The 27,981-nt window shown below is 39.8% G+C and overlaps 2 protein-coding genes across 2 annotated transcripts; one reads left to right on the top strand and one right to left on the bottom strand.

Moving 5' to 3' along the window:
- Nucleotides 1–286: 286 nt before the first annotated feature.
- nrbp1 (nuclear receptor binding protein 1) lies at nucleotides 287–8,760 on the bottom strand. Its single transcript, XM_085382269.1, has 19 exons — nucleotides 8,485–8,760; nucleotides 8,194–8,380; nucleotides 7,689–7,947; nucleotides 7,469–7,591; nucleotides 5,849–5,950; nucleotides 5,649–5,738; nucleotides 5,503–5,543; nucleotides 5,256–5,350; nucleotides 5,090–5,173; nucleotides 4,944–5,002; nucleotides 4,628–4,726; nucleotides 4,418–4,550; nucleotides 3,823–3,913; nucleotides 3,603–3,653; nucleotides 3,251–3,386; nucleotides 3,022–3,075; nucleotides 2,849–2,912; nucleotides 2,093–2,148; nucleotides 287–2,005 (listed from the first exon to the last, which is right to left on the bottom strand). The coding sequence occupies exons 3-19, from the start codon at nucleotides 7,917–7,919 to the stop codon at nucleotides 1,910–1,912; spliced, it is 1,605 nt and encodes a 534-aa protein (XP_085238395.1). The 5' UTR covers nucleotides 7,920–7,947; nucleotides 8,194–8,380; nucleotides 8,485–8,760; the 3' UTR covers nucleotides 287–1,909.
- A 2,770-nt stretch (nucleotides 8,761–11,530) lies between these two features.
- On the top strand, nucleotides 11,531–27,951 carry capn3b (calpain 3b). The gene is made up of 23 exons (XM_085382598.1): nucleotides 11,531–12,052; nucleotides 15,739–15,808; nucleotides 16,366–16,484; nucleotides 18,094–18,227; nucleotides 18,649–18,817; nucleotides 19,186–19,269; nucleotides 19,355–19,446; nucleotides 19,597–19,674; nucleotides 20,251–20,411; nucleotides 20,535–20,704; nucleotides 20,800–20,811; nucleotides 20,964–21,172; nucleotides 21,274–21,310; nucleotides 23,250–23,273; nucleotides 23,466–23,552; nucleotides 25,540–25,614; nucleotides 25,696–25,753; nucleotides 25,832–25,896; nucleotides 26,082–26,150; nucleotides 26,230–26,308; nucleotides 26,470–26,586; nucleotides 26,798–26,856; nucleotides 27,169–27,951. The coding sequence occupies exons 1-23, from the start codon at nucleotides 11,735–11,737 to the stop codon at nucleotides 27,193–27,195; spliced, it is 2,313 nt and encodes a 770-aa protein (XP_085238724.1). The 5' UTR covers nucleotides 11,531–11,734; the 3' UTR covers nucleotides 27,196–27,951.
- The last annotated feature ends 30 nt before the right edge of the window (nucleotides 27,952–27,981 follow it).

Genomic DNA, 27,981 nt, shown 5'->3' with positions numbered 1-27,981 from the left:
CCAAGGCGATTTATAAAGTATTACATTCCATCCATCTATCATATACTTCAAGGGCCTGTAACTTGGAATAGTGTGATAGGACTTCATGAGATATGCCAAAATTATGCAAATAAACCAGATTTTAAGGAGGTTGGGTAGGAAGCACTGTTGAGTCCCCATGGAAAGACCAAGGCAGATAACTTTAACTCTGGTCTGAGCACAAATAAGAATGATGATTTTTCTATTATTTGCTTATTAGTTGATCTGTTTGTTATTGATAAAAAGAAGATGCCACACAACAATATCATTAAGTGCTGACAGTGTAATTTTTTTTATTTCAGGAAGTGAAAAAAGAGGGTAATGCAGAGACAGAGCAGTGTCCAGCATACAGTGCACAAGATGTTTACAAGCATGCCAGGCAGCGCCACACTCGTCTCTCACAGTAACAGGCCCTGTCACAGCATGGAGACACCGAGACTGGATCACCGACTGAATTTCAATCTCTAAATCTTAACTTCCGGTTGGTGTACACGAGAAACAAGCCACAGGACATCTCCCAACAGGATACAGAAATGTGCAAACTAGCAGAGAGATCCCCAGACACTTAACAGATAAAGAGCGGTCTGAGCCAATTAGCTGAACTTCTCAAAAGATTTTAGCTCCGGTATCCATGAAGGAAACCTATGTCAGAGCTACTCGAGCTAAAGGTTGATAGGCCTAAGCTGACACAAGTCTCTACATGGTACATTATCAGAGTAAATCTTAAAAAAAAACCAAAAAAAAAACCTAAACAAACTCCAGAAGCAAGTCTACCGCATGCATCGGTTTCCATTTAGGCATGGAAAAGCATACATGCATTCACCAACCTCAATGATGATCATCCATCACATGCTTAAAACACTAGAGGAAGCCCACATGGAGCGAACAAACACCCTGTTTGTAAAATGTCACCTATAGACTTTTCATTAACCTAACCCCGACTCATAAGTGCTGCAATTCCCTACTTATAGTAGCTGGACCGCAGTGAAGCGGTGCCACCTTTTTGTTGTGATAAATAAGTGTGTGATTTTAAAGAAAAAGGGCAAGTAAAAGCATACATTCAAACACCCACCGGCCTTAGTGCTGGAATTGAAGTACAATACACACTGAGAAAAAGATGTAACACAAATAAATAGTTTGATCTTTTGAATATTTTTTTATCTGTAGCTCTTTCGATTGTTTTTCAGCTGCATTTCATGAATATGTTGCACAATTTCAGATCTGTAAAGTAAAACTGATACTCGCTTGATGCGATTCAGCCTTCCAGAAGTGATACAAGATACGATGATTCCTCACTCACTGCTCAGGACACAGTTTAAAGGACCAGACAACCAGATTTAACCCTACATTACCATCTCTCTCTCACACACACACACACACACACACACACACACACACACACACACACACACACACACACACACACACACACACACACACACGACAAAGTTTTTCCATACAGACAACTATTAAACAGTGTAAAGTGAAAAAATGTTTAAAATACAATTTTAACACTGACTTAAGGAAAATACTTTTACCACCCCCTTTTTTATTTTCTTGCTTACCTCTAACATTTCTTCACTACTTCAGAACTGAAAGAAATAGGCCAAACTGTGAAAACATTTGTATTTTCCATTGCAACTAGGATTTCCTCTTAATAGAGAAGCAGATGGCTGTATTTGGTGGGAAAACAAAGTGATCTAAAGCAACAACCACTTAGTGGCAGCTTTTCCCACTAGAAGATACAAGAACAGGCTGTGGGATCTGCAGTCAGACCAAGGCTTCCTCCTCTGTCCTCGCAAAGGCTTTCCTGCAACTCGGAGGTGAAGCAAAAGCTAGTCCCGCTGTAAATGGATGAGGAAGGCTGAAAGAAGGCCTGGCGACTCCTCGGCTATGAGGAAACAGTCACCGGATTGAGCGAACCATTCCGGCTGTAAAACTTAGAGAAGGCCTCTTCGAGAACAGATGCGAGTCGAGGCTGATCGCCCTGAAATGAAAAGGCAGTGAAGTCAAAGTAATCTTTCTAATTGTTCTCTGATAGCAGTATGTGGTAACTTCACGGATAAAACCTCACCTCACTGATAAACCCCAGCTGAACGAGCTCCACAGCTAGCTCCTGCACGTTCTCATCTGAACAAAAACACAATATTTAAATAGTGATAGGGTTACAAAGCATTTAGATGCCTACTTTGTCCTGTCCTATCGTTTGTAACAGTTGCATCACCTGAGAAATGATCAGTGCCAAAGTCACAGGTTACAGCACTCAAATTAGATATTTAGTTACTTTTTCAAATAAGCATTTCATCGCTTAAGAGGTACCTATGTGCAGCTTAAAATAGTCCACCTGCACTACCTACAAAGCCCACAAGGGGGCCACGGCCCACACTAAGAAGTGAATGCAGAGCAGGCCGAACAGACTGGACAACATAACCAACTTGCGCAAGCTAACTGAAAAGGGGTGTTTATTTTTAGTGGGCAACACTGTAACATATCGGATGACTTTTAATAGTGTGACGTATAAAGTTACTTTTAAAAGCAACATTACCCAGCACTGCTTATGAGTGCAATGTAAGGGTAGCAATGCAACAAATATCAGCAGCAGATCGTAGCAATATTCTTTGAGATAGTGTGTATTTAAGTATTTTTTTGGGGGGAGGGGGTTTCTAAATCGTAGTATCATTAGTATATCTTTAAGTTCTCTGCTTTGAGTTAAACCTCTACAGCAAACCTGTGCTCCCTTGAAAAAGCATTTAAAACCATTTTCTCACTTGTGAAAGGCATGCAAAAATGAAAGCATGGTGAAATATTATTCTCAAAACAAGACACTCACTTGGTAACAAATCACAGCTCAAGTGCCTGTTCAGTTTGTCCTCAAGTTTCAACAGCAAGGTCAGCTGAAAGTAGAATGAAAGCAGTCCATTCAGAGTTCTAACAAAGCACGTTCACATGTAGTACAGATGTCGTTACTTCATCACTCAGCAGGTTGGCAGAGCTGTGACTTACGTGATGTTTCGTGCCCTCGTCAACAGGCTCAATATTACACTGCATCTGAAGAACCTTCAAGGACCAAAAGGAAAACTGTTTAATGCATTGACAGGTTGGGATTAAAATGATTTCAAGTTTTTATTATTATTATTTATAAAGGAAAATGCTGATAAAGACAACAGCCGTGCATTATCATTTTATTTTTATGGTATTAAAATCTATGTAGAGTAGTGCTTTCTGCTCTTACCTTCCTTGTCTCAAGCTCTGCGGGTTCAGGGGTCGGGGTTTTGACCGATGGGGGAACTATGGGTGACTTCACAGCCTCCTGCTGGGGTTGCTGAGGACAGGGGACCCCAAATGCAGTCAGAGGGTAGATTCCATTCCTGTTAAATCAACGTCAAATGTAAGCCACCACAGCTTTAGTTAAAATGTGGCAGTTGCACATTGCTCAATGCATTGATTTCAGTGCAGCGGAAACAACTCTCATTTCACTTTCCTTAGCCGATTTTGCCAACTGATCCAAGCTTTAAAGTGAGAAAATTTATAACCAACTGCAAATGTGTTAAAAACTGCATTTGCATTTCCAGCTGTTCTCTTACCTTACATCTTCCAGAAATTTGTCCAGCTCAAGAGCAGGAAACTGGGAAAGCCTGGAGCAAAAGAAAGACTATTATTTCCACTCCAGTAATTAAACAGTCAGAAAACTTTAGACATAGTAGGACTTAATGAAAGGCAATGATGATAAACTAAAGATGATCAAATCACAGAAATCATCAAATCTCCACAATTTACATTTCCTACATTTACACTCAGACTTACTTCATCTGAATCCCCTCTTTGCCCTCAACGATAACCAGGTTAGGGTCCATGTTCTTTGTCATCTCTTCTAAAGCATTTTCAGGAATCATGTCTGAGGTAAACAGAGAAGATCACTATTAAAGAAAAACACCGATCAATGATAGTTAGTTTTCCAAAATAAGAACAACATTACAGGCAATTTGTGTGACTGTGCTTAAGTCTTCAAGTCTTTGTGCCTGCAGATTGCATAACAAAGTATTTTGGCATACGATGGAAGAGTCATAATGACTGTAACTGCTAACCTGTTCCATCTCACTTATTTATGGTTTTAAAAAATATTGACTATTTGTCCTTTAAAAGCTGCGGACATTATTTCAAACTGCTTATGTTACTGCAATAAAGTCTAAGTATAGATATTTGGTAGGTGTGTTAGTGTTTTATTGGGGCTCTGCTGAGCAGAATGCCCAGTCGATGCTGCCAAAACAGCAAGCTTGAAGAACAGGGAATCAAGTGCATTATTAAAGTGAAAGTATGTGTTTATAAAGGATCAGATTTTCCGTCCGTCCGTCCGTCCGTCCGTGCGTGCGTGCGTGTGTGTGCGCGTGCTTTGACTCACGCTGGTGGCTGACAATGCAGTGTGCAGCCAGCAGCTTCAGTAAGGGCACCTCAAACAAGGCCTGGTGAAACAGCAGCTCCTTGGCTGTGGGTCGCTTACTGGGGTCGACCTCCAGACACTTCTGGATAAACTCCTGAAACACACGCAGGTTATAAATCTCTCTTCCAAACAGCCACGAGAACTTTAGATGCTTGCTTGCTCCTCGCTCACCCGTTGCAGCGGGTCCTCTAAGGACTGAATGGCACTGTTTATGGCTTCTTGGGACACATAGGACGAATCTCCGTTACTTTGGATTTCCAACACAGCCATCTGAGCAAGTGAATGGACAAAGGAGAGATTCATGAAATAAACAGGAGCCTTCAGTCAACAACAGTCGCTGTTATGGTACAAAAGAAGGATTTTTAAGACAGAAATAACAGGTTGAGCATTCACTGCTTTTGGTCTTCAGGCAAACTGCGCTCATATTACCACAGTAACAACAGAGCAGGTGACTAACAGCTAGGAGCAGAAAAAGGCATCGCCTCACCTCTAAGGCGCACATTCCAAAGGAATAGATATCCACAGCTGTGGTAACATTGGCAACAGCTGAAAGCAGACAGAAGCCTAATCAGTATCACAGAAACACAACTGCACACCTCAGCAGCATAAAACGATACACCCGGAGGACCTCACCTCCATATTCTGGAGCAAAAAAGTGAAGGCTCTTCTGCTCTTCTCGGCAGGTTTTCACATGGTTATTGATAGTGTCAGGAGCAACTGAAGAAAAAAAGAAAATAACAGTGAACATCTTCAACACAGAAACCAAACCAAACTGCTTTAAACGATCCGTGGAACCCACCTGAGCCAATTTTGATGAGGCCATTGTGCTGGATGAAGATGGTGTCACAGGTGAGGTTGCCATGAATGATGGGAGGTTCACATGAGTGCAGGTAACTGGAGAATAGCAAACAGTGGTCAAAAATAAAAACCAGGACCTTTGTACCATAGCTAACCTAATAAAGCTGTAATAAATGTATCTCATATTAGTGTAGCAGTGAATCATGTCAGTGCCACACCACACAAATACTGTGACAGAGAACACCAACCTGAGAGCAGAGAGGATCTGTGTGCACCAGCGCTTCCAGGCCTGTCAGATAAGAACAACAAACAGAGAAGTTAATATCTTTAAACATGATTTTTAATTAACTGTGTTTGATCTCTCAAATGTATCAACATTTCAAAATCCACCCACCTTTTCATTCATTGTCTTGTGGTTCTTTTTTGTCTTCTTCAAAAACTGTTTGAGGCTTCCTGAGGACATGTATTCAGTGATGAAAATAACCTGCAGACAAAAGACAATGTTGAATTCAAATAAGAATCCAGGCCATTGTGCCTGTGTTTATATCATTTGATGAAATGATCAAAGAATAAAACGATGAAACAAACTCCTACCCTCGCTCTGTTTTCTTTGACATCTGCCCAGTACTTATGGAACTTCACAATGTTCAAATGCTCCAGCTGGATCAAATTGTCAAACACGGCTTTGACTTTTTCCTTTGGTAAAAACAAGAAAAAAAATGAAACACTTTACTCATAAATGAAAAATCCCATATGTTCTTGTTTTACTGCAGACAAGTTAAAGAGTCAAACAGAGTCTAAACAATATTAAGATCCAAATCTTCTTAGCATGTTTGGACAGTATGCCTATTAACCAAAAGGTTAATATGCAAATTCCACAGTGTTAATTATCTTGGACTAAATCCACCCCTGGAGACAAAATTAGAATGAGAGAATCTAAAAATCTTGTTCCTCAAGGTATTTTAAAAAAACATAAACAAACGCTTTGAATCAGATGGATCATTGCGACAAATATTGCAGAGGCGAGATTGTCTGCTAAAATGTGATTTCAAATATGTTGAACTGCATTTTATGAAGGAGTTAGATATAAAATAAAGAAATGACATGTTTGGTGAGTATCCTAACGTGCTGTACCTACATTATAATCAATCTACTCCTTTTTTGGCCCTTAAAATATCTTTATAGAACTTTGATGTTATATTTGTTACAATTTCCACTGCCCTCTCGGCCAAATGTCTCTTGAAAAAGACATTTATATAACAGTCACTTTGCCAAAAAAACCCAAAAACGATTGCAGCATCTACCTTGTAATAGCAATGCTCTTTGTGGCTCAAAATGACTTAATATCACTCATGAGAGGTATGTTTGAGATAGTTTTGCCACAATCCTTTTTTGGGAATTACCATAAATCACTTTTTGGCACAACAGGAAGGAGAATCCAAAGTAGGCTGGAAGAAGACGGCCTGCACTTCTTCACTTTTCCAGAAAGGTAACCAAATCAATCAATCATAGCTCCTCATATCACGATGGACAAAGTCCGAATTCTTTCTGACTTTTTTAGTTAAACAAGAATTTGATTTGCTGCCCATAATTTTGTGACCTGTAGCATAAAACTGTCATTGCTGTTTCCACCACTGACTCCAGGTGTCGCCAAATCAACCAGCACTGAAATCTTTTTAGACAGCAAGTTTGAATCAGATTGTACTGTTCTGTTCTTGTAGTCCACACACTCCCTCCCTTCCAAATTTCTGATTTGTTTCTGCAACTACACGGGTACAGCGTGAACTCTGCTATGGGTTCTGGTCACAATGAGTCCAACAACTTGCCTAAGGAGCTTAAAACCAAAGAGGAAAAAAGCAGCAGTATTACAGAAAAGAGAGCAACAAATCCCATTAAAAAAAAGCCTTAAAACCATTGTTAGGCTGTTTTGTTGCTTCCAAGTATGCTGTTAGTTCCAACAATCATATAACTGACCAAAACTGTGGTTTTTCCTGCATATACAAAAGAGGTTTTGGCCATCAATCAAGTTTAAATATCAGTTTTGTTTATGAGATTGCCAAAAAGCAGTACAGAAAGCAGAAAAATGCACAGGCTTCTGTCGAGTAAGGTGACAGAGACCTGCACCATCACTACATATAGGTCAATCGTGGTTACATGCACAGTCACCCTGTGCTTTAGCTGTATTTTACCACACCGGCCTCGCTCTGCACCCACCTCTTGCAGTTTGAAATTCTTTCTTTCCGAGAACATGACCTCATTCCACACCACCTCGACTCCTTCTTCTGTGTCCATGGCCAAGTAAGCATTATCAATCCCAGGCACATTGCGCTGATTCACCTTTAGGGGAGTAAAAATAAATACATAAATAATGCACCAGGTGTTTATCCAAGTTAAGTTTGTGGAGAAAAAAAAAAAAACTGCCCCCCCTCCCTACCTCTTCTCTGCGTTTCTGCCAGCGTCCACAGGGGCTCTCCTCCAAAATCTCTGACTCATCCTCACTCTCCTCTTCCTCATCCTCCGTGGCAGCAGTAGCAGGAGGCTGGGTCACCATGGACACCGGCGGAGACACGGATGACACACCTTGACCTGTGGGTGCAGCGGCCGCGGACTCCGGCTTCACTTCCTGGACAGTGTCCGGGGCCTGCTTGCTCTCCCCCTCAGACATCTTCCCGGTTGTGAGGCCCAGCAGCCCGCTGCAGGACACACAAAATGACCCACCGGAATATAAACGCCACACTACATGTCATTTCTCATCTGCTGGGGCTGTACGACTGTTATTAGAAAGCTAGCAAGGCAACAACATGTAACTACGTGGTGGCTGTAGCCGGCTAATCTAGCTGCAGGTGAAGAGTCACCGTGGAGACTTTGCAAAAGGAAGTTAGCTCCAACGGGAAAGGCCACAATAAGTCACAATTATGAGCACAAACACATGGACATACATGTTATAGATGGGAGATGAGACGATGCCAGCTCCAGTTTAACAGACTCCCGTCGCCGAAGAGCAATCCGGGCCGGAGGTTTAGCTCTGTCAGCTGCGAATCTTCAATGTTTCTCGGCGGAGTTGCAGCTAGCTTTGCGGAGCTACGTTGCGAACTTCAACGACAGCAGACACAGCTAACGAAGAGTCTACGAGACACCCAGAACCTTTACTTTACTAACTCTGACATTAAACGTCTGTCGCTGTTTGTACTTGCTAGACCTCGTCAGTCGGAGCAGTCCTCCGCCCTTACCTCTTCTCAAGACTCTTGCTAATGTGAGCTCTGACAACAGCCGCTGGTAGTGCGAGTAAACGTCACAGCACCACAGTCCTAAGTGTTGATTAAAGCATCACGACCATCACAGGAGCTCAGCACAGGAAGCACGGGCAGGCTAACCGTACCATTATCGTTATATCCTCGAACACAGTGGCTAACTGACTTGAGAGCTAGGTTAACATTTAGCCAGATATGATGGCGACAACTTCCAGATGCACACTGCACTACGAGCTCGGGCACGTCAAAGCCGTTGTGGGTTGCCAGATACAATGCTTTGAATCCCCCTTCTCGGGAGTTCAGATCGTTCCCACGTAACTTACACGGTGTTGCCTTCTTCTTGTACATTTATCCCACTTCACTGTTAAAAAATCAAGCTGATTTTAATAGCAGACAAAATTACACAAAAAAGGGGAAAACATAGTCTTTTAAGTGATGATTTACTAAAGGAAAAACAAAAACGGGACGTGTGAAAAATGAATTTCCCCCTAAACATATTTTTTTTGTGTCACACTTGGTACAGTACAGCTTTTGGGCTGATTAGCAATAAGTCTTTATCATTATCATCAAGTTAAAATTGAGCATCAGAATGGGGAGAAGGGGATTTAAGAGACTGTTTAAGTGAGTGTTTTCAGGATCTGCTGGGATTTTCCAAATCAGCTACCTCTGGGGTTTACAGAGAATGGTCAGAAAATATCCAGCAAGAAGTTAAGTATTTGTATCCAAAAGTCAAAATGATAAATAAGTCAAATTTGCAATATTTGATTTGGTAGGCCATCATTTTACCTGATAATTTTAAGACAGTTAAACATAATCAGTTTGATTTATTCATGTAAAGGGAGCCACAAATGAAGAAGAAGATTTAGAAGGCATGAATGTCATAATGCTTCGTTATCTTGTGCAATACTTTTTGTAAATAGTTACCTTGTGCAATACTTTTTGTAAATAGTCAACAGTGCAATAGACTCAATACTTGAAATGTGCAATTCACTTGTATTTTTTATTTTTATTCCTATTTATTCTATTTATCCCCTTTGTATATTTTATTTATATTTGTCTCTGTATTTATATGTGTGTGTGTGTGTGTGTGTGTGTGTGTGTGTGTGTGTGTGTGTGTGTGTGTGTGTGTGTGTGTGTGTGTGTGTGTATATATATAACAGTTCTGTAACTGTAACTTTGGTCGTTGCTGTGCTTTTTTTGGAAGTCGAATTTCCCAGAGGAACCCACCCGAGGGATTAATAAAGTTCTATCTTATCTCTTATCTTATCTTATTAAAGGACTGGGGGGGAAAGCGTGTTTCTCTCAGACCTGGCAACCAGTGTTTAACGGCCTTCCTTTTTGTATTTGTTATGGGCATTGACTGACAGACATGTAGGCCAACTGAATAGTGAATGCCGGTGAATGGTTGTCTTTGTCAGCCAAATAAAACCATTCACAAGGAAGTCAGTGTTATTGCGTTTGTTTTACCGCTAGGTGTCTTTTCAGTCTACACGACTAATGTTGAATTAAACTGGGTTTAAATTGAGTCCAAATTCAAGCAGAACACACCACTTAATTTGTTTTTTAATTGAAAATGTTTACCTCCTGACTTTTGACTTTGTGTTGTACATAATTAGGTTTGTGTAAAGGTATTAAATCCAAAATATTGTAGAGTCTGCATTAAATATTTATTTATAGATAGTATAACAGCCTTTTCTGTCGATATGTAGATATTTGTGTAGTATTATGCTGCATTTTTAATATTTTGTGGTTTCAAGGTAAGATAAAGTTACAAAAAATGTGAACTCTAAATTCACAGAAATATTCCAGAATAATTCTTCCTCACTGCCCATTGGCTGGATGTATGTAAATTTAATTACACTCACTGGCCACTTTGTTAGGTACACCTGTGTAACTAACTGATTTACCATGCTGACAATGACCTGCTGAAGTTCAAACTCAGCATCAGAATGGGAAATGATTTAAGTGACTCTGATTGTGGCCTGGTTGTTGGTGTCATCGCTGTCGTTTACAAAGAATGGTCTGGAAAAGAGAAAATATCCAGTGAGCAACGTTTTTTGGGTAAAAATGCCTCATTGATGTCAGAGGTCAGAAAGAGTATTCCCAGAGCGCTTTGAGGTGTCAGATAACCACAAATAACCAGTCACTGCATCCAAGATATAGAGAAGAACATCATTGAAGAACACAAAACATACAACGTTGAAGCAGATCAGATTTGTTCACGTTCACCAAAATTGGACAATAGAAGACTGGAAAAACAATGTAGCACCCACTGAGCATCATTTCAACACCACAGCCTACCTTAGTATTGTTACTGACCACGTCCCCCCCTTTATGATGACAGTGTTCCCATCTACCTGGCTACTTCCGGGAGGATAACTCATCATGTCACAAAGCTCAAATGATCTCAAACTGTTTTCTTGAACATGACAATAAGTTCACTGCACTATAATAGCCTCCACAGTCACCAGATTTCAATGCAATATAGCACCTTTGGGATGTGGTGGAAGAGGAGATTCACATCTCTCCTCACATTGCAACTGTGTGATGTTATCATGTAAATATGGACTAAAGTCTCTGAGGAATGTTTCCAGCACCATGTCTCATCTATGCCATGAAGAATTAATGCAGCTCTGATGGCAAAAGAGGGTCCAACCAGGTACTTGCAAGGCGTACCTAACAAATTGGCCAGTGAGTGTATCTTTGACTGTTGTATGAAAGTAGTAATTATCAAGCTGTACATTATAAAAAGGACTAACCAACAATTCAATTAATATTTTTTAGGAAGTGGCATGAGGACTATAGTAGCAGCTTATTTTCTAGTCTCATCTTGACCCACATTGCAGATTTTCTTGTCAAAAGTTTAAAAAAAATTGATTAAGCTCTTTTAGAATATGGACCACCCTTTTTAACCTCTCACTGTGACTTGGAAATGTTAGGACAGGGTCAGAGTTTCCCTCTGAGAAGCCCCCGCCCCTCTTTTAAAAGGTCTATAATTAGGTTCAATGAGCTCCAGGGACACAACAGTGAGTGCTGGTGTGAGAGCAAGACTGGTGGCTGCCCATGACCCATGACAGCACTTTTTATTAAATAAAGGAACTAAAAGTGAGCACTGGAATCAGGGAGGTTACAAGAACGTTTTTGGGGCTATTTCGAAGCTTCTTGTGCAACAGAGTTCCCGTTTTGCACTTGAGAGAGCCGAGGAAAGGCCAAGGAGTTCACTAACAAGATGGGAGATGAGAAACAAGACGGCAAAGTGCTTCTCGTTGAAGAAACAAAGGTGAAAGTGCTTTATGAAACTGAGACATCTCTCCAGCTGGATACCAAAGCTGAGTACCCAAATGCAGGGTCAAACTCCATCTACTCAGCAATTCTCAGCAGGAATGAAGCTGTCAAAGATGCCAAGCGTCTTAAGACCTTTCTGGAGCTGCGAGACAAATATGTGGAGAAGAATGTTATGTTTGAAGACCCTCTGTTCCCTGCAGATGACTCCTCACTTTTCTACAGTAGGAAACCTTCAATGAAGATTGAATGGAAACGTCCGTCGGTGAGTGCCAGTCTTCAGGGATCGTGTCGTTTGGGCCAAGTTGCACATAATGCGAATGAGTCTCTTACATGTTTACATAGGTGCTTCTCTTAAATCTGTGTACCTTATCACTTCCTCCACACCACATGGCTGGAGTGTCAGGTTCAGACGGTTGCATGGTGGCTCACGCATTGCGCTCGGTTATCACCTTCTACAATCACAGACAGCTGTGACTCTCACGCAGAGGGTCGCACTCAGCTGGTGCTGGGATTCAAACTAGCAACTCAGCATTGACCTCGGGGGTTCATATTTTTATGATGCACACTCCCAAAAGGGTTTGATACTTTTCCAGGGCGTTTGCCTTTGGCGATAAATGAGTCAGATTGGCAGTCGTTAAAGTGGCATTTGGCAAAAGGTATTCAGACATGTTCGCGTTACATGCAAACACACTGAGAAAGACATTAACACCAAGAGGCAGAAGCAGCGATGAGAAAAGTCCTGCCTGTTACACAAAACTTATGAATCAATGCCAGAATGTAAAATGCTCTTTTTGAATTATTCCAAATATTAGCTCACAAATGTAAGCTGACCACCTGGATCTTTACATAGTAAATAAATCAGTGGATTCAACTGGACGCCTTGCTAATCAGCTGTTTTTGCTTTAGCATATTTAATGTTTCCGTCATAATATAAATGCTTTATGAGCTACAGTGTCCATATTTCTTACCCTGCATAGCATGTACAGGCTGGAAATATGCACAAAAAACCACATTGTGGTATGTGTCATGGATTTAAGAGCTTTAAACTGTTACACTTCGTGACACACCTAGTTCTTGTCAATTGTGGGCGGACAGATTTGTGGACAGTTGATGCCTCGCCATGACATCAGCTCATCGATCCTTTGGCTGGATGAGCGAACAAAAAGAAGAAAAAAATTGAAATCTGTAGTGTAATATAGGATATCAGATAAAGGAAGTGGAGTTAAAACCACAACAAAGTGGAAGTATTACATTTTTTTTCCTATTCAACGCTTTTTAGTGTTGTACAAAGGCATTCGATTCCATTACACAAAATTGACGGAAGTATGATAAAAATGAAAAGAAAATCAAAAGTTAGGATAAAAAGTTGTTTAAAAACCCGGGTGCAAGATTATAAAAGGTGTTAAATAGAAATAAATAAATACATATATGTATTGCATCATCACTGACCTGTATGAACAGCATACATATGGCTCTGTCTATTCCTTTCAGCATGATGGTATGATATATTTTTTACATTTTCATTAAATCATAAGAAAATAATTTTCAACCCAACATTATTCGCTAATCTCATTCTTAAATGCCTGCTTTGTAAATTCAGTATAACACTAACACGAAGGCTGATTGCTGCTTCAAGTTTCACCAATGAAGCGTGAGACACTCAGCTGAGATCAGTGATACTTGAATGCCACACAGGGGTCAGCTGTGGAGGGTGCTTTAAATCAGGAACATGAAACTGCATTTTTATATTTTATGATGTAAAATGGGGAAAAATAGTTTGTTTTTCTTCAAAATTACTATGAAATTGCACACTACTAAAAATTGCTTACATTATATTCTGTGTACCAAATCTAAATATTTTGTAATTTCAAATAAAATACATTTTCCATTTTAATTCAGGGGAATTACGGCCTTAGTCACAGGCTGTATTATACAATGGAGATGTATGACCCACAGCATAATTCATACTTAAGTCAAATGCTGAAATCATGTATGTATATGTGTGTGAATATTCATTATAGTAGACAGTCTGGACAACAACGCCTTGTTTTACAAATACATTTGTAATCAGGAGTTATGAGGTGAGGTCTTTTATACCAGAGGGCCTCTAACAGGAGCTTTCATGTAAATATGAAGTGAATGCAGAGGGCGTCTCATGGTTCCAAAACCTGACCTGGCAGAAGGCATTACATCACTTGCTTTCAGTTGTAAATCCAGATTTTAGTTTTCCATCAACAGAAATATAAGCTTTTATATTTTATATATTTTATATTGCAAATAAATTGAGTGTTGGGGAAGCGGTAATCTGAAATCTAACCATGAGAAGTTTGGTAAAAACAGAAAGCAAACCAGGGCAGCATGTCAGGATGGACAAATCCCCTTTATCATTTCACAAGCTTCAAATCTTTGAAACTCCTCAACTAAAGACCTTAATCCGTCCCAAAAGAGGTGAGGAAATGACACGAGGAGAGAAGAGTTGAGGAGACGGATATTTACAAACCCAATTCTGAAAAGGTTCAGCACAGGGACTTTTCTTTTACGAAGCTGTGCTTTTTAATAGACACAATATGTGGTTTACCATTGTGTTTCTGGAATAAGTAAGGCTCTCTCTGAATAGACGTTAGGAGCACATGTCACTCTAAAACCCGTATATACCTTTCAGCACTGATAGTGCCTTTTCAGATGCACAGGCTGAGTTCAGAGACGATCGTAGATTCAGAGATGAACAGTTTTTCAGTTTGTTTCAGTCGTTTTTAAATGAGATTTCTAGATGTGATCATGTTCATACATGGCTTCTTCTTTGCATCACAAAGCATTTGCGGATTGCAGAATGAACTGTGTCCACATTCAAAGATTTTTGGAAGTGATTCCCATGCCAGAATCGTGCAGTGCTGCCTCAGTTCCCAAAGATTATGACCATCCAATACTGATTTTCAGCCTTTCTGATACACAGAGTTCTCCAGAGTTTCTGAACCTTGTGATGATATTATTCACTTTAAATGATGAAATATTCCAAGTTGTCACAATTTTACATTTTGGAGTATTATTCTAAAATTGTGCCACAATTCGTGAATTCAGTTTTCTTTGCAGATTGGTGAAGCTTTGCCCTTTACTCTGGAGAAACTTTGCCTCTAAGAAGTTATTTTTAAACCAGTCATATTACTAACCTGTTGCCAAATAAACTATTTAATTGCAAAATGTTTCCCCAGCTGTTTCTTTTTAGTACCACTTATTTTTCCAAGCTTTTGCCACCCTCTCCCTAAGCTTTTAAATAACAGGTTTGAAAATCATTACAGATTTATACATGTATAAAATATATCGTATATTTAAACATACATAACAAAACTCTGGGATCAAAATAATTTGATGTCAAAAAATAATTTTGTGATACAAATTACTGAATAAACATAAATCTGATGTTTGAAAGCAGATATTAAAGTTGTATGAACACAAACAGCCGTACAGAACCTTTGTCTGGTATCCGTTACATTATAATCAGGAGCTTAATCTGTACAAATAACTTGGAACCAAAGTTTCTGGTTTTATATACAAAGCCAACTTTTTCCATGCAGTTTGATACCAAAGGAAAAGTGGCGCAAAGAAAGAAAGTCCTGGGTTTTCTCTTGGTGCTCAGGTTTCTCACGGGGTAACTGTCTGTCAGGACGCAGGAAGTGTTGCAAAAGAGATTTTTAATCTCAAGAGTTTCACTTCCTGGATGAAGAAAATATAACAATTGAGATTCTATACCGATTCTCCACGGAAAGAACAATTATTCTGCCTTTTAGTCATTTTCGTCATCTGCTGACACATAACAAATGCATTATGTCATGGAGAACATCCTTTGGTTAAATGAAAAAGTACATCATTACTTTCATAATGTGAAACGACTGAGATTTCATAACATATTTTTTTTTAAAAATTCCCTTCCTGACGTTTTTTGTCTTCCAGGAAATTTGTGAAAACCCCCAGTTCATCATAGATGGAGCCAACAGAACAGACATCTGTCAGGGAGAATTAGGTAACATCTGAACTGTCTGCGCTTTCAAAAAAGTGATTTTACCCACATTTCACTCTTTTGAAAAGACATTACAGTGGTTTTTTTAAGCCTGTATGTTAAGTTAGCACTGTCGCCTCATAGCAAGAAGCTCCAGCTGGGGCCTTTCTGTGTGGAGTTTGCATGTTTTCCTCATGTTTGTGCGGATTCTTTCCGGGTACTCAGTCCAAAAACATGCATGGTTTTAATTAATAGGTTAATTAGTGATTCTAAATTGGCAGTGCAAATAGTTTACTATCAATAGCCCTGCCTCTAACTAATTTTTATAAAAGGGATGACATCAAACAAAACAGCTACCAGAGCCTGAAAGCATTAAGTCGAGCAGTGTAAGTGTCAGTTTCATCTGCATCTGATTTTATATTGGTTATGGGGCAAGTGAGCATGCTGAACAATTACTGACCTCGAGCCTGAGTTCGAGTTCGAATTCTGACACTTGCAGCAATTTGGTGTGTGACAACTCTGTTACCCTGTGAGGTAATTTGTTTGGATGAAATCACAGCTCATCAATCTGTTGTCGACAGGTGACTGCTGGCTGCTGGCTGCCATCGCCTGTCTCACGCTGAACGAGAAGCTGCTGTACAGAGTTATTCCCCCGGACCAGAGCTTCACCGAAAACTACGCCGGCATCTTCCACTTCCAGGTTGAAATGTGACATTTTGGGCATCGTGCTGTTAACAGAAAACCATTTTATGTGTGTCAAATTTATAGTAAAAGGAAAACCAAGTAAAACATATGTCAAAGAGTATTTCAGATTTCGATATATTAGTTTTTTACTATGATCGTTTGGTCAGTGGGAGAGTAATTTTTTATAAATACATTTTTATGTTCTTGGATAAAGTGTAAAAATGCGCCTTGGTTTGGTTTTGTTGAGTGTATTTAGTGTTAATAACCTGATTGTGAATATGTTCACTCATAGCTCAGTCTTTAAAATGAATACAATGGGGTAAAACGTTTAATGTTTGCCTCAAAAACATATTTGAATAAACACAGTGTTATAAAGTGTTATAAAATTTTAAAGACGTAACTCAAAATCACATTTGAGTAGATGACAATAAAACCTTTTTTAAAAAGTCCAAATATCTCAACATGGAATTATACTATAGTATCTATTAATGTGAAACATGATATGATGAAGGATATACAGATATTTCTGTCAAATGAAAAATGTTGATGCCTTTTTTCAGACAGAATTTTTGCTTCATGTTTATTCAGTTCAATTCAATTTTATCACAACAACAGTCGCCTCAAGGCGCTTTATATCGTAAGGTAGACCCTATAATAACACATACAGAGAAAAACCCAACAATCATATGACGCCCTATGAGCAAGCACTTTGGCGACAGTGGGAAGGAAAAACTCCCTTTTAACAGGAAGAAACCTCGGTCAGAAACAGGCTCAGGGAGGGGCGGGGCCATCTACCGTGACCAGTTAGGGTGAGAGAAGGAAAACAGGATAAAAGACAAGCTGTGGAAGAGAGACAGAGATTAATCACAAGTATGATTTAATGCAGAGAGGTCTGTTAACACATAGTGAGTGAGAAAGGTGACTGAAAAGAAAAAACTTAATGCATCATGGGAGTCCCCCAGCAGCCTACACCAATTGCAGCATAACTAAGAGAGGATTCAGGGTCACCTGATCCAGCCCTAACTATATGCAATTGTTGGAAAGTCTTAAGCTTAATCTTAAAATAGAGATAGTGTCTGTCTCCCGAATACAAACTGGAAGCTGACTCCATAGAAGAGGGGCCTGAAAACTCTATGAACAACAAGTGCAAAGTGCTCTAATGGGGTGATATGGTGCTAAAAGGTCATTAAGATAAGCTGGGGCCTGTTAATTTAAGACCTTGTATGTGAGGAGCAGGATTTTGAATTCAATTCTGGATTTAAAAGGGAGCCAATGAAGGGAAGCCAATACAGGAGAAATATGCTCTCTTTATAGTCCCTATATGTCAGTTATATGTCAGTACTCAGTCTGGAGCATTTTGGGTTAACTGAAAGCTTTTCAGGGAGATTTTTGGACCTCCTGAAAACAATGAATTGCAGTAGTCCAGGGCATAGAACACATTTTGAGCTGATGATAAAAGTTTAAAAGATGTTTTTCACATGTCACATGAAAAGTTATCAGTTGTTTCGCCTTACTTAAAATTGATAAATAAATCAATCATGTTGTGGATGGCGAGCTATTTTCCTTGTATGGTAAAAATACTTTGCCATGTCATCAATGATTTTCTCTGTCGTTTCCACACTCAGTTCTGGCGTTATGGCGAGTGGATTGATGTCGTCGTGGACGACCGCATTCCCACCTGCAACAACCAGCTGGTTTTCACAAAGTCTTTCAGAAAGAACGAGTTCTGGAGCGCTCTTTTGGAAAAAGCTTATGCCAAGTAAGCAGAGCCTATTAATGTCCCATGCAGTCAAGCAGTCATGCACACCGTCATCTGACATGCGTTGCTGTTCAGCGTGGTTCAGATTTCCAGTCCATACACCGAACGACAGTTCTTGTTTCTTCTTATTGAAAAAAAGTCTGGCATTGAACTGTTTCAGGTGTTTTTAACGCAAATTGAGGTTTTTCAATAAAAGTTTTAGTCTGAACAACAAATCTCAGTCTTAAACTGCGATTTAGCAACCAATTATGAACTGTGTTACTGAGCCGTATGTACTTTTGCAGTGTACTCTCACACTGATTTGTGACACACCTCGAGCGTCCTCATATTTCCCGAATTGACAGCCAGCTGTGTGAAAAGTATCAGCCCCGGAGAATACACATGTCAGCACACTGACCAGAATGATCGACCTCTCTCTCAGGTTGCACGGGTCTTATGAGGCACTGAAAGGAGGGAACACTTTGGAAGCCATGGAGGATTTCACAGGTGGAGTTACCGAGTACTTTGAATTGTCTGATGATCCCACAGAGCTCTACAAGATCATGAAGAATGCACTGGAGAGAGGCTCACTGATGGGCTGCTCCATAGATGTATGTGTTTGAGGTTAAAGCATCACTCTTTGTCATGTTTCTTTCATTTCATTTTAAGTGTTAGCAAGTAAAATGCACAGATTTCACACAAAGTTTTCTACATTTTTTTCCCTCCCCTCAGCTCTGTCAAAGAGAGCAGATATCTGTCATATGTAACTCTCAGGCACGCAGCCCCACCCACCTGCTGTTTTGCTGTTATTGGCTTAAAATGGCTTAGAGTTAAAATGACTTATTTCGGACAGGGAATAAACTGAGTGTCCACAACAATACCAAGTATAGGATAAACAAGGATTATTTTGAACTGTGAATCAGTCAAAGCTACTATGGAGTCTAATAATAAAACATATGATGTATGCTTTGTCTGTCAGGTTTCTTCAGAGAGTGAATTGGAGAGTCGGACTGAGCAGGGGCTGGTCAGGGGTCATGCCTATTCCATCATAAGCCTGGAGGAGGTAGAGTGAGACATCCATGTAAATGCACATCGTCTGGTGGACAAGGCATTTTTTTGGTTATTTTTTTTTCCTGCTTCTTTGCAAGTGTGATGAGGTTTCAAAGGACACAAGAATTCGCCTGATTCGTTTGCGCAATCCCTGGGGTTTTGTGCTCTGGAAAGGACCCTGGAGTGCAAAGTTTGTATATTTTTACTCTTAAATAACGCAGCATATCACCCTTAAGTAAGACATGGTGGTAGTGGAGGTCTCACCACTTGCCAGCATAATTAAAAAAATAGTGTCTCCTATTTGCTTAGTTTGTATTTAGGAAATTTGATCTTTCCACAGTTCAAAGGAGTGGTCGACAATTTCCGCTGCAGACAGAGAAAACCTGAAAAAACAGACCATAGAGGCAAGTGAGTTCTGGTGAGTGAAACACCTTCCCACACACCTTTTTGTCTATAATGACTTAACTTTTTTTTTTTTGAAATCTTTCATCCACAGTTTTGTGAGAAGTTCCTACTACAGTATAATATAGCTACCATCACTGTTAGTGTTCAGCTCAAATCACAGCTTAGCGTCAAACACCTTATGGTGACTTTGAGATATCAGTGTACATAGAATGACTTTTCAACTGCCACCGTGCATGGCCTCTTTGTTGCCCCACTACTGATAAAAACCTATAAATAGCAAAACCCATCCACCAAGCAGTTTTGTTCACTACAAAATGAACCTGCAAAGAGATACAAATTCTAACTTTTTACAGTATAATACTACAGTCAAATTTCAAAAGCCAATAAAACCTAGGTGAATGCTAAATGTATTTAACTGTACTCAAATATCTGTAAAACTCTTTGGAGTTGTTCTGCCACTGTTTACTTAACATTTTCCTACTTGAGAACCATTTGTTTGCATTGCATTGTGAGGGAATGATGAACCTAGTGACTGTATTTACTCAGCAAGCACCTTTTTTATTTTTACTTCTTTTGTGTTTCACTTCAGGATGTCCTTTGCTGATTTCAAGAAGAATTTCAGCAAGCTGGAGATGTGCAACCTGACCCCCGACACGCTGCAGGGGGATGAAAGAAACACCTGGACAGTGTCGGTCCACGAGGGTCGCTGGGTGAGAGGAAGCTCTGCTGGTGGCTGTAGGAACTTCCCAGGTAGGCTTTGTTCTTTTTGGATCAGCTTTCATACTTTTAAAAGACAATATTGTAAAAACTCTCACTTACATAATTCGTGTTTATATGAATCTGTGCTGCATATTTACTTTGTGTATTTTACAGACACGTTTTGGACAAACCCTCAGTATCGTCTGCAGCTGTATGAGGAGGACGATGACCCGGATGACGAGCAGGTGGCCTGCACTGTTGTCGTGGCACTGATGCAGAAAGGTCGAAGGATGCAGCGCCATCAAGGGGCCAAATTTCTCACCATAGGCTTTTCCATCTACGAGGTAGTGATCACACCTCATTTTTTCTTCAGAAAGTACACACGTGTCCAGGATTTGAGAAGTTAACCTGATATTTAACTTCTTTTGTGTCTCTGCAGGTGCCGAAGGAGGTATAATGATCTTGCATCTTTCACTTTATTTGCTTGTATCCCCAAGAGAGGTTTCACTTGTATAAAAAGGGGGGAAAGAAAAGTTACAATACATTATAATATTTCTTATTGCTATCATTAACAAGTCACCATTTCTACAACCCTGTTCACAGATGTGTGGGCAGAATCAACATCTGCAGAAGGACTTCTTCCTCTACACAGCCTCCAAGGCAAAATGCAAGAGTTACATTAACCTGCGGGAGGTAACGGAGCGTTTCTGTCTGCCTCCCGGTGAGTACGTCATCATCCCCACAATCTTTAAACCCCACGAAGAAGGAGAGTTCATCCTCAGGGTCTTCTCTGAGAAGCAGAGCACATCAGAGTAAGGGTTACTATCGTGTTTTTCTTGAGAGCCAAATTGCTTTTAAAATTACAAGATGTAGAAAGGCAGCATTGCTGAGGTATGTTTGCTTTTCTCCACAGGGAGGCAGAGACTACGATTGGATCAGATCAAACGCAGGTTTGCAGCGTAATGTTAGAAGCAGTGGGGTTAAAATATGTTCTTGCTTTTATTGCAGTGGACTGTAAACTGAAAGGCTGGTTTATCTTTCCTGTTTAGAAACCTGTGTTTTAATCACACACACTCACCGGTCATTTCATTAGGTATACCTTCATAGTACTAGGTTGTACCCTTTTTGCTCTGCAGATTTGTCAGCTGCACACGTGATAGGACTCTCCCGTTCCACCACATCCCAAAGGTACTCTATTGGATTGAGATCATGGGACCGTGGAGGCTATTTGAGTGCAGTGAACTTATTGTCATGTTCAAGAAACGAGTTTGAGATTATCTGAGTTTAATAATGTAATAAGGCAGCGCCTGGGGAGCAGTGTGTAGGGACGGTACCTTGCTCAGGGGTACCTCGGGGTAACCGTTCAGTGGAGTCGAACCCCCGACCTTCCGATCATGGGGCCACCACTCTACCTACTGAGCTATAACTGCCCCTGTTTTGTGACATGGCATGTTACTGTGCTGGAAACAGCCATCAGAAGATGGATACACTGTGGTCAGAAAGTAATAGACATGGTCACCAACAATACTCAGGTAGGCTCTGGCAGTTAAATGTTTTTGGTACTAAGGAGACCAAAAGGTGCCCGCACCATTATTCCACCACCAGCAGGCTGAATTGTTGATACAAGGCATGATGGATCTGTGCCTACATGTTGGTTACACCAAATTCTGACCCAACCATCCATAATTGAGACTCAGACCACCCAAAATTTTTTCCAATCTCCTGTTGTCCAATTTTGGTGAGCTTATGCAAACTGTAGCCTCGGTTTCCTGTTCTTCTGCTGCTGTTGAAGAAATGTACACGATGACTGGCTGATTTGTGTTAACAAACAGTTGAATGGGTGTACCTAATAAAGTGGCTGGTGAGTGTATTTCAGAAACATCTATTCAATTTTGTTTATTTATTTATACAGTGCCAAATTTGCTAGTTGGGGTTGCATCACATCCTTACTGTAGCACTCAACTCCCTCATCATACTTGCACTCAGTTAATGAAGATACTGGACTTTCTCAGCTGTGACAGTGTATTGACTGTTTGGGGAAGTGTAAACCATACTATATCTTCTTTAATTGTTTCTTTTGTACAAAATGGAAATGGAGATCACCTCTTTTCCTTTTTATGGGAGTTTTAATATAACTGAAGGACTCTGATGAAGGACACAAAGACGGGGTTGTTAATCCATACATACAAATATGCAGGTTCAGTTCCTTACACCAAAGCACTAGAGATGAAAAGTAGAAAAGATAAAGAATATTGGGGGGAAAATCCCGCTTCAAGAAGGATGAAAATACTAAATTCATCTTTCCATGGAGTGCAGCAGACAGTCATTAGATGCCACATTTAACTTTAACACTATGCTCACATACAACTCTGTATTCTTGGACTCAACTTAAGTAGCTTTGCATATATTTGGTTCAAAATAACCCTCATGTATCCTAGGTGCACCCCCTTCAGTTAATCCACTGTATGAAACAAGCTCCCTTCCACTTAACCTCACTCGCTCCTAATTGGCTGCTCCAACAAAAAGTGGCAGGGCCCCGCCCACCCTCTTATTCATACATACATATATCTGGCTGAATATGACACTAATATGACCTGTTTAAAGTCTGCATTAAAAAAAATAAATAAATTAAAAAAAATAAAGTCTGCATTAAAATGCCTTTCAGATCAGCATGTCCTACAGATCACTGCAATGTCGGTTAGAATTTGATTTCAAAGCCCAGCTTTGTGTCTTACATATTCATTAACTTTACTCTTGAACTTTCCCTAGCTTGTTCTGATGCATATGTTCTGTACTCAGACCAACTAATAGACTTGAACTTCCAAGTGTTTCCTCCTCCATTTCATCTCATTTCATCTTTTTGTCTCTCCTTGTCTTATTGGTCACCAGCAAGAAAAGAAACAGAAAGAAAAGGTAATGAATGTCTGTAGCAGTTGGATTGTTAGGCTGCTTTTTTGCTGAGCTCTTTCTTCACTGCTCCTTTCCAACACGTGTCAGCTATTAGAAGCGTTTGCCGACACAATATTAAATGTAGAGTTTATGACCAGTGGGATTACTGCAAACTGACTCTTTTTTTAAATTCTTTTTGTCTTTTCTACATGTCAGCCTATTGTATTTGTGTCAGATAGAGCACTGGCCAGCAAAGAAATCGAGCACGACACGATTCGGGGGGAGAAGAAGAAGAAACCAAAGGTAAATGTCCTTGGTGTGGCGAGTCTTCTGTCACATGGCAAACAGCTCATGTCTGTCATATTTTCCTGGTGACTGATGACTCCAAAATGCAATCTTTACTGGATCAGATAACATGACTGGGAATAAAACAACTGAGTCTGAAGCCAGTAGAGCTCAAGTAACTCAGCTGCACCTGTTTTCCTGTAGAGACACTCTAATGTTAGCTGTCCGCAGTCTTGTTTTTCCCATATGCTGCTCTCCTCTGGTATCATAGAGAAACACATCCAATCATTTAATGATTAAATAGACTGATAAAAGCCATGAAAACCCCTTTCTAATGTTACACCTTATATATATATACACCTGCTTTCCCTTTATAATGCCTATAAAGACCAGTTAGTATGGTAATTAAATAACTTTGTGACTTGCTCACAAGAACAACAATAACAAAGCAAAACACTCTGTCGATATATTTTAGTGTAACACTACCTTTAAATATGACTTTATTAATTTATATGAAATTTGATTTACACTTTTACAACAATGTCAGCAGCAACTGATTATTATGAGTGCTATACATGCATCCTATGATAGAGAAGATGTATTGGACTACATGATACTGCACAGTAGTACCAAATAGAGACTGACTGAGTGTACAGCGTTCTGTATGAAATTAAAGTGAAATCTTCAAGTGAAAACCTTTTGAAAATGACCCAACTTTGTTGCTTCGAACATCAGGAAAAATCGTTGTCTGGCAGGAAGAAGATTATCCACAATTATTTCCCCACAAAGCCAAACACAGACTCAGTAGTGGAGTCCGGTCTGGGCTCTGGCTGGGCCGTTCCAGTACTTTAATCTTCTGGTGAAACCAGTCTTTGTTGATTTGGACGCATGCATTGGGTCATGAATTGATGAAAGGGGGAATTCCTCAAAGGTGCCACTTTGATCGCTTATATGTCTATATAAACTTAAGTTTTAAAACTTATATCCATAACTCGTGTAAAAAAGTTTTCTTTGCAGTCCTCTCAGAAACGACGTATACTGTTAGTGCTTTTAGGTGCTTGTAATCAAATGCACTTGATTAATTGATCATCAGAAAGTGGGAGCACCTCTTTAAATCAGAGGTTTTGACTGTTTACTGATGAGAAAAATTCTGTTGTGTGTCAATACGATGCAACAATCTTCCCAGGAGTGGATGTATCACCAAGTTCACCCCAAGGTAATGCTCAGAGAAACTGAACTGGAAGAGTTGTCAGGAAGAAGCCTCTATTCTCTAAAACAAACATGGCAGCAGAGCTTTGGCTCAGAAAGTTGAATCTGAATAAACCACAAGACTTCTGGAAGAGTGTCCTTTAGACAGACGAGACCAAAGTGAAGGTGCACGACATCACGTTTAGTGAAAACCAAACACAACATATCAACACAAAAACCTCATACCAACTGCCAAGCATGCTGAGGGAGGGGTGATGATGTGGGCTTGTTTGGCAGCCACAGGACCTGGACACCTTGCTGTCATTGAGTCAACCATAAACTCCTGTGTATACCAAAGTATTCTAGATCCAAATGTGAGGCCATCCGTCAACAGCTGCCGAAAGCTGAAACTGGGTCGTGCAACAACAAATCTACAACAGAATGACTGAAAAAGAAAAGAATCGAGGTCCTGTGCACAAATGTCCCCAATGAACTGACCCAACATTGTAAAGACTCATAAAGTCATACAGAAAATGATTACTTCAGGTTATTGTGCAGTTCTACAAGTGACTGAATCAGCCATGCTTTAGTTTTTCATGGGACTGCACAGATTCCTGTGAAAACTTTCTTCTTCCACAACTACAGGTGTTGGACTCTTTGAGTTAGAAGCATTCGAACTTTGAAACCTTATTTCTAATCTTTAGTTACTGCTGCACAGCAAAGTTCATCAGTGTTTCTTTCCTTCACGTTTCTAAGTCTTCGCAGTTTCTTTTTGTGAACCTGTCTTTGTAAATAATTTCTTTCCTCTCTCCTTCAGCGGAAACTTCTCCAACCTGAGGAAACCGACGAGGAAAAGCAGTTCAGGGCTATTTACCAACAGATTGCTGGTGATGTGAGTATTGCACAGTTAGTTTGAGGACAACACTATAAAGACTCTCATCGGCTAATATGAAACAAATCATCGCTCCCTCAGGACATGCAGATCTGTGCCAATGAACTCAAAACGATCTTAAAAAACGTGCTTTCCAAACGTGAGTACGCAGAAAAGATTGCGATTACAGCTGCCGCCAGCGTGCTCGGCATTCACACTGAGCTGTGCTTTTCCACAGATAATAACATAAAGTCAGAAGGTTTCAGCCTCGAGACGTGTCGGAGTATGATCGCCTTAATGGACGTATCCTTTCAACTGATTTCAATTAGAGGATTGCGTGCACATAACTCTACTGTTTGCCCAGTTTCCCAGTAACAGAACAGAACATTGCACCTTATGTAAATACTTTATTCTGGAAAGTCAAAGTAAAACAGTTGGGTTGAACAGTACGTAGCAGGTGTTTCCATGACTGATGCTTTTGTGCTCAGACTGATGGGACAGGAAAGCTGAATCTGCAGGAGTTCAAACACTTGTGGAAAAAGATCAAGGACTGGCAGGTAGGATAGCTTTAACCACAGCTGATGTCTGCTCATGCTTGATATGTTTTTATCTGATTGTCCGACTTTGGGTCTGCAGCTCATCTTCAAACGTTACGACAAAGATAAAACCTGGTCTATCAGTAGTTTCGAGATGAGGAATGCTGTTAATGATGCAGGTGAGCAGAAAAAACAGATTTTTCATTTGTAGCACAATAATTATTATTTCTTTTTAGAATTAACATATTTTGCCAATGCACTCCTTGCCTGTGCGTTCCAGTTTAATGTGAGAATGATGTAATTTACATATTTAAATATATATTTTTTATCTCCATATCAGGGTTTCAACTCAACAAACAACTGTATGACATCATAGCCATGCGCTATGCAGATGAACGCCTGAACATTGATTTTGATAGTTACATCTGCTGCTTTGTGAGGCTAGAAGGCATGTTCAGTAAGTACAGACCACACACATCTGGTGCCAAAAACACTTGCATAGGACTGATTATTAGCCTATTTGACAGATTTAAGACATTGTTATGATGATATAGTGATATTAAATTTACTTTACTGAATCTAATTATCTTACAGAATGAATTAATGTATTTTTAAAGCTCTGAGTGGTTGAAAAGTTACCCAGCTCCATAATCTGTTGTCTCTTATAGGAGCATTCAGTGCCTTTGACAAAGATGGAGATGGAATAATCAAGCTCAACGTGCTGGAGGTAAGACACTCTTATTTTTGCCGTTCTGTGCCTCGTTCCATAACTTAATCTGGTCCTATTTAGGTCATTTGTGACCTTGTAAAGAATAAAACTTAAAGTAGGAATAAAATGAGGGGGGAAAAGCCTGGAACTACAGAAATCGAGAAGTGTACTATGTACAGAGTAAAAACTACATTTCCCTGAAGGGTGTTTCTAATATCTTTTTTGCTGACTTGAGTCACACAGTAAAAACCAAAACACAGAAATGGTATCATCAATGTGGCTTTTGCTGTGCTACAGTAAATGACAATAATTCTTTTATTCTCTTTACAGTGGCTTCAGCTGACGATGTACTCATAGATCATGTCCATGTCAGTTGGCGACTCATCACGTGAGATTGGAATAAACTTCACCACGACGTAGCTCGTCATTGCTCCAATTTCCTCTAGATTCAGATTTAATGGTCAGGTTTATTCCTGTAATCTTTTAAATATTAAAACAGATAAGAAGTAGGTTTTCTGAGCTCTGATAACCAGGTTACACCAGATGTTAATGTGAAATGTAAACAGACACGCACAGATGCAGAATTTCCCTTTGTTGTTAAGTCGTAAAGAATATGTGGCTATCAATGCTTTTATTTTAAAGTGGAAGCAAACACTGTGATTATTTGTTGTAATTTTATTGATGTACACATACAGTAGGTATTAAACAAAATAAAATACATACTGTACTAAAATTAAGGCGTGACTTTTATTATACAAGATTGCTGGAGAGTCTTTGGACAGCCTGGTTTCAAATATGTGATGTAGAACAAAGTTAAACAGGGAAACAGAACATTTCCAAGAGTTACAGTCAGAAATGTGAAAATGACCAAAAGTCAGCTAACAAAATAAAGGAATAATAAGCAGGAGAATTGAGGCTTTACATGAATAAAATCATGGCGGTTCAGCTATGTGTCAAAGAAATACAGTATCTCTGCTTCTGCTGCATCATCTTTGATCTCTCCCGTCTGTCTGGGGAGTCGAGGAGTCTCCTAGAAAACTCATGGGTATCATACGGAATCTCAATTCTGCCACTGGAAAAATATAAATAAATAAGTTTTTAAAAATCGCCAGACAAAGTTGAAACTTTGAGTTGCGCATCTCA

This window comes from Rhamphochromis longiceps, linkage group LG15, assembly GCF_057381845.1.
Source record: "Rhamphochromis longiceps isolate RC_006_pf linkage group LG15, R_longiceps_female_GT1.1, whole genome shotgun sequence".
NCBI classification, from domain to species: domain Eukaryota; kingdom Metazoa; phylum Chordata; class Actinopteri; order Cichliformes; family Cichlidae; genus Rhamphochromis; species Rhamphochromis longiceps.
This window is presented reverse-complemented; position numbering and strand designations above follow the sequence as displayed.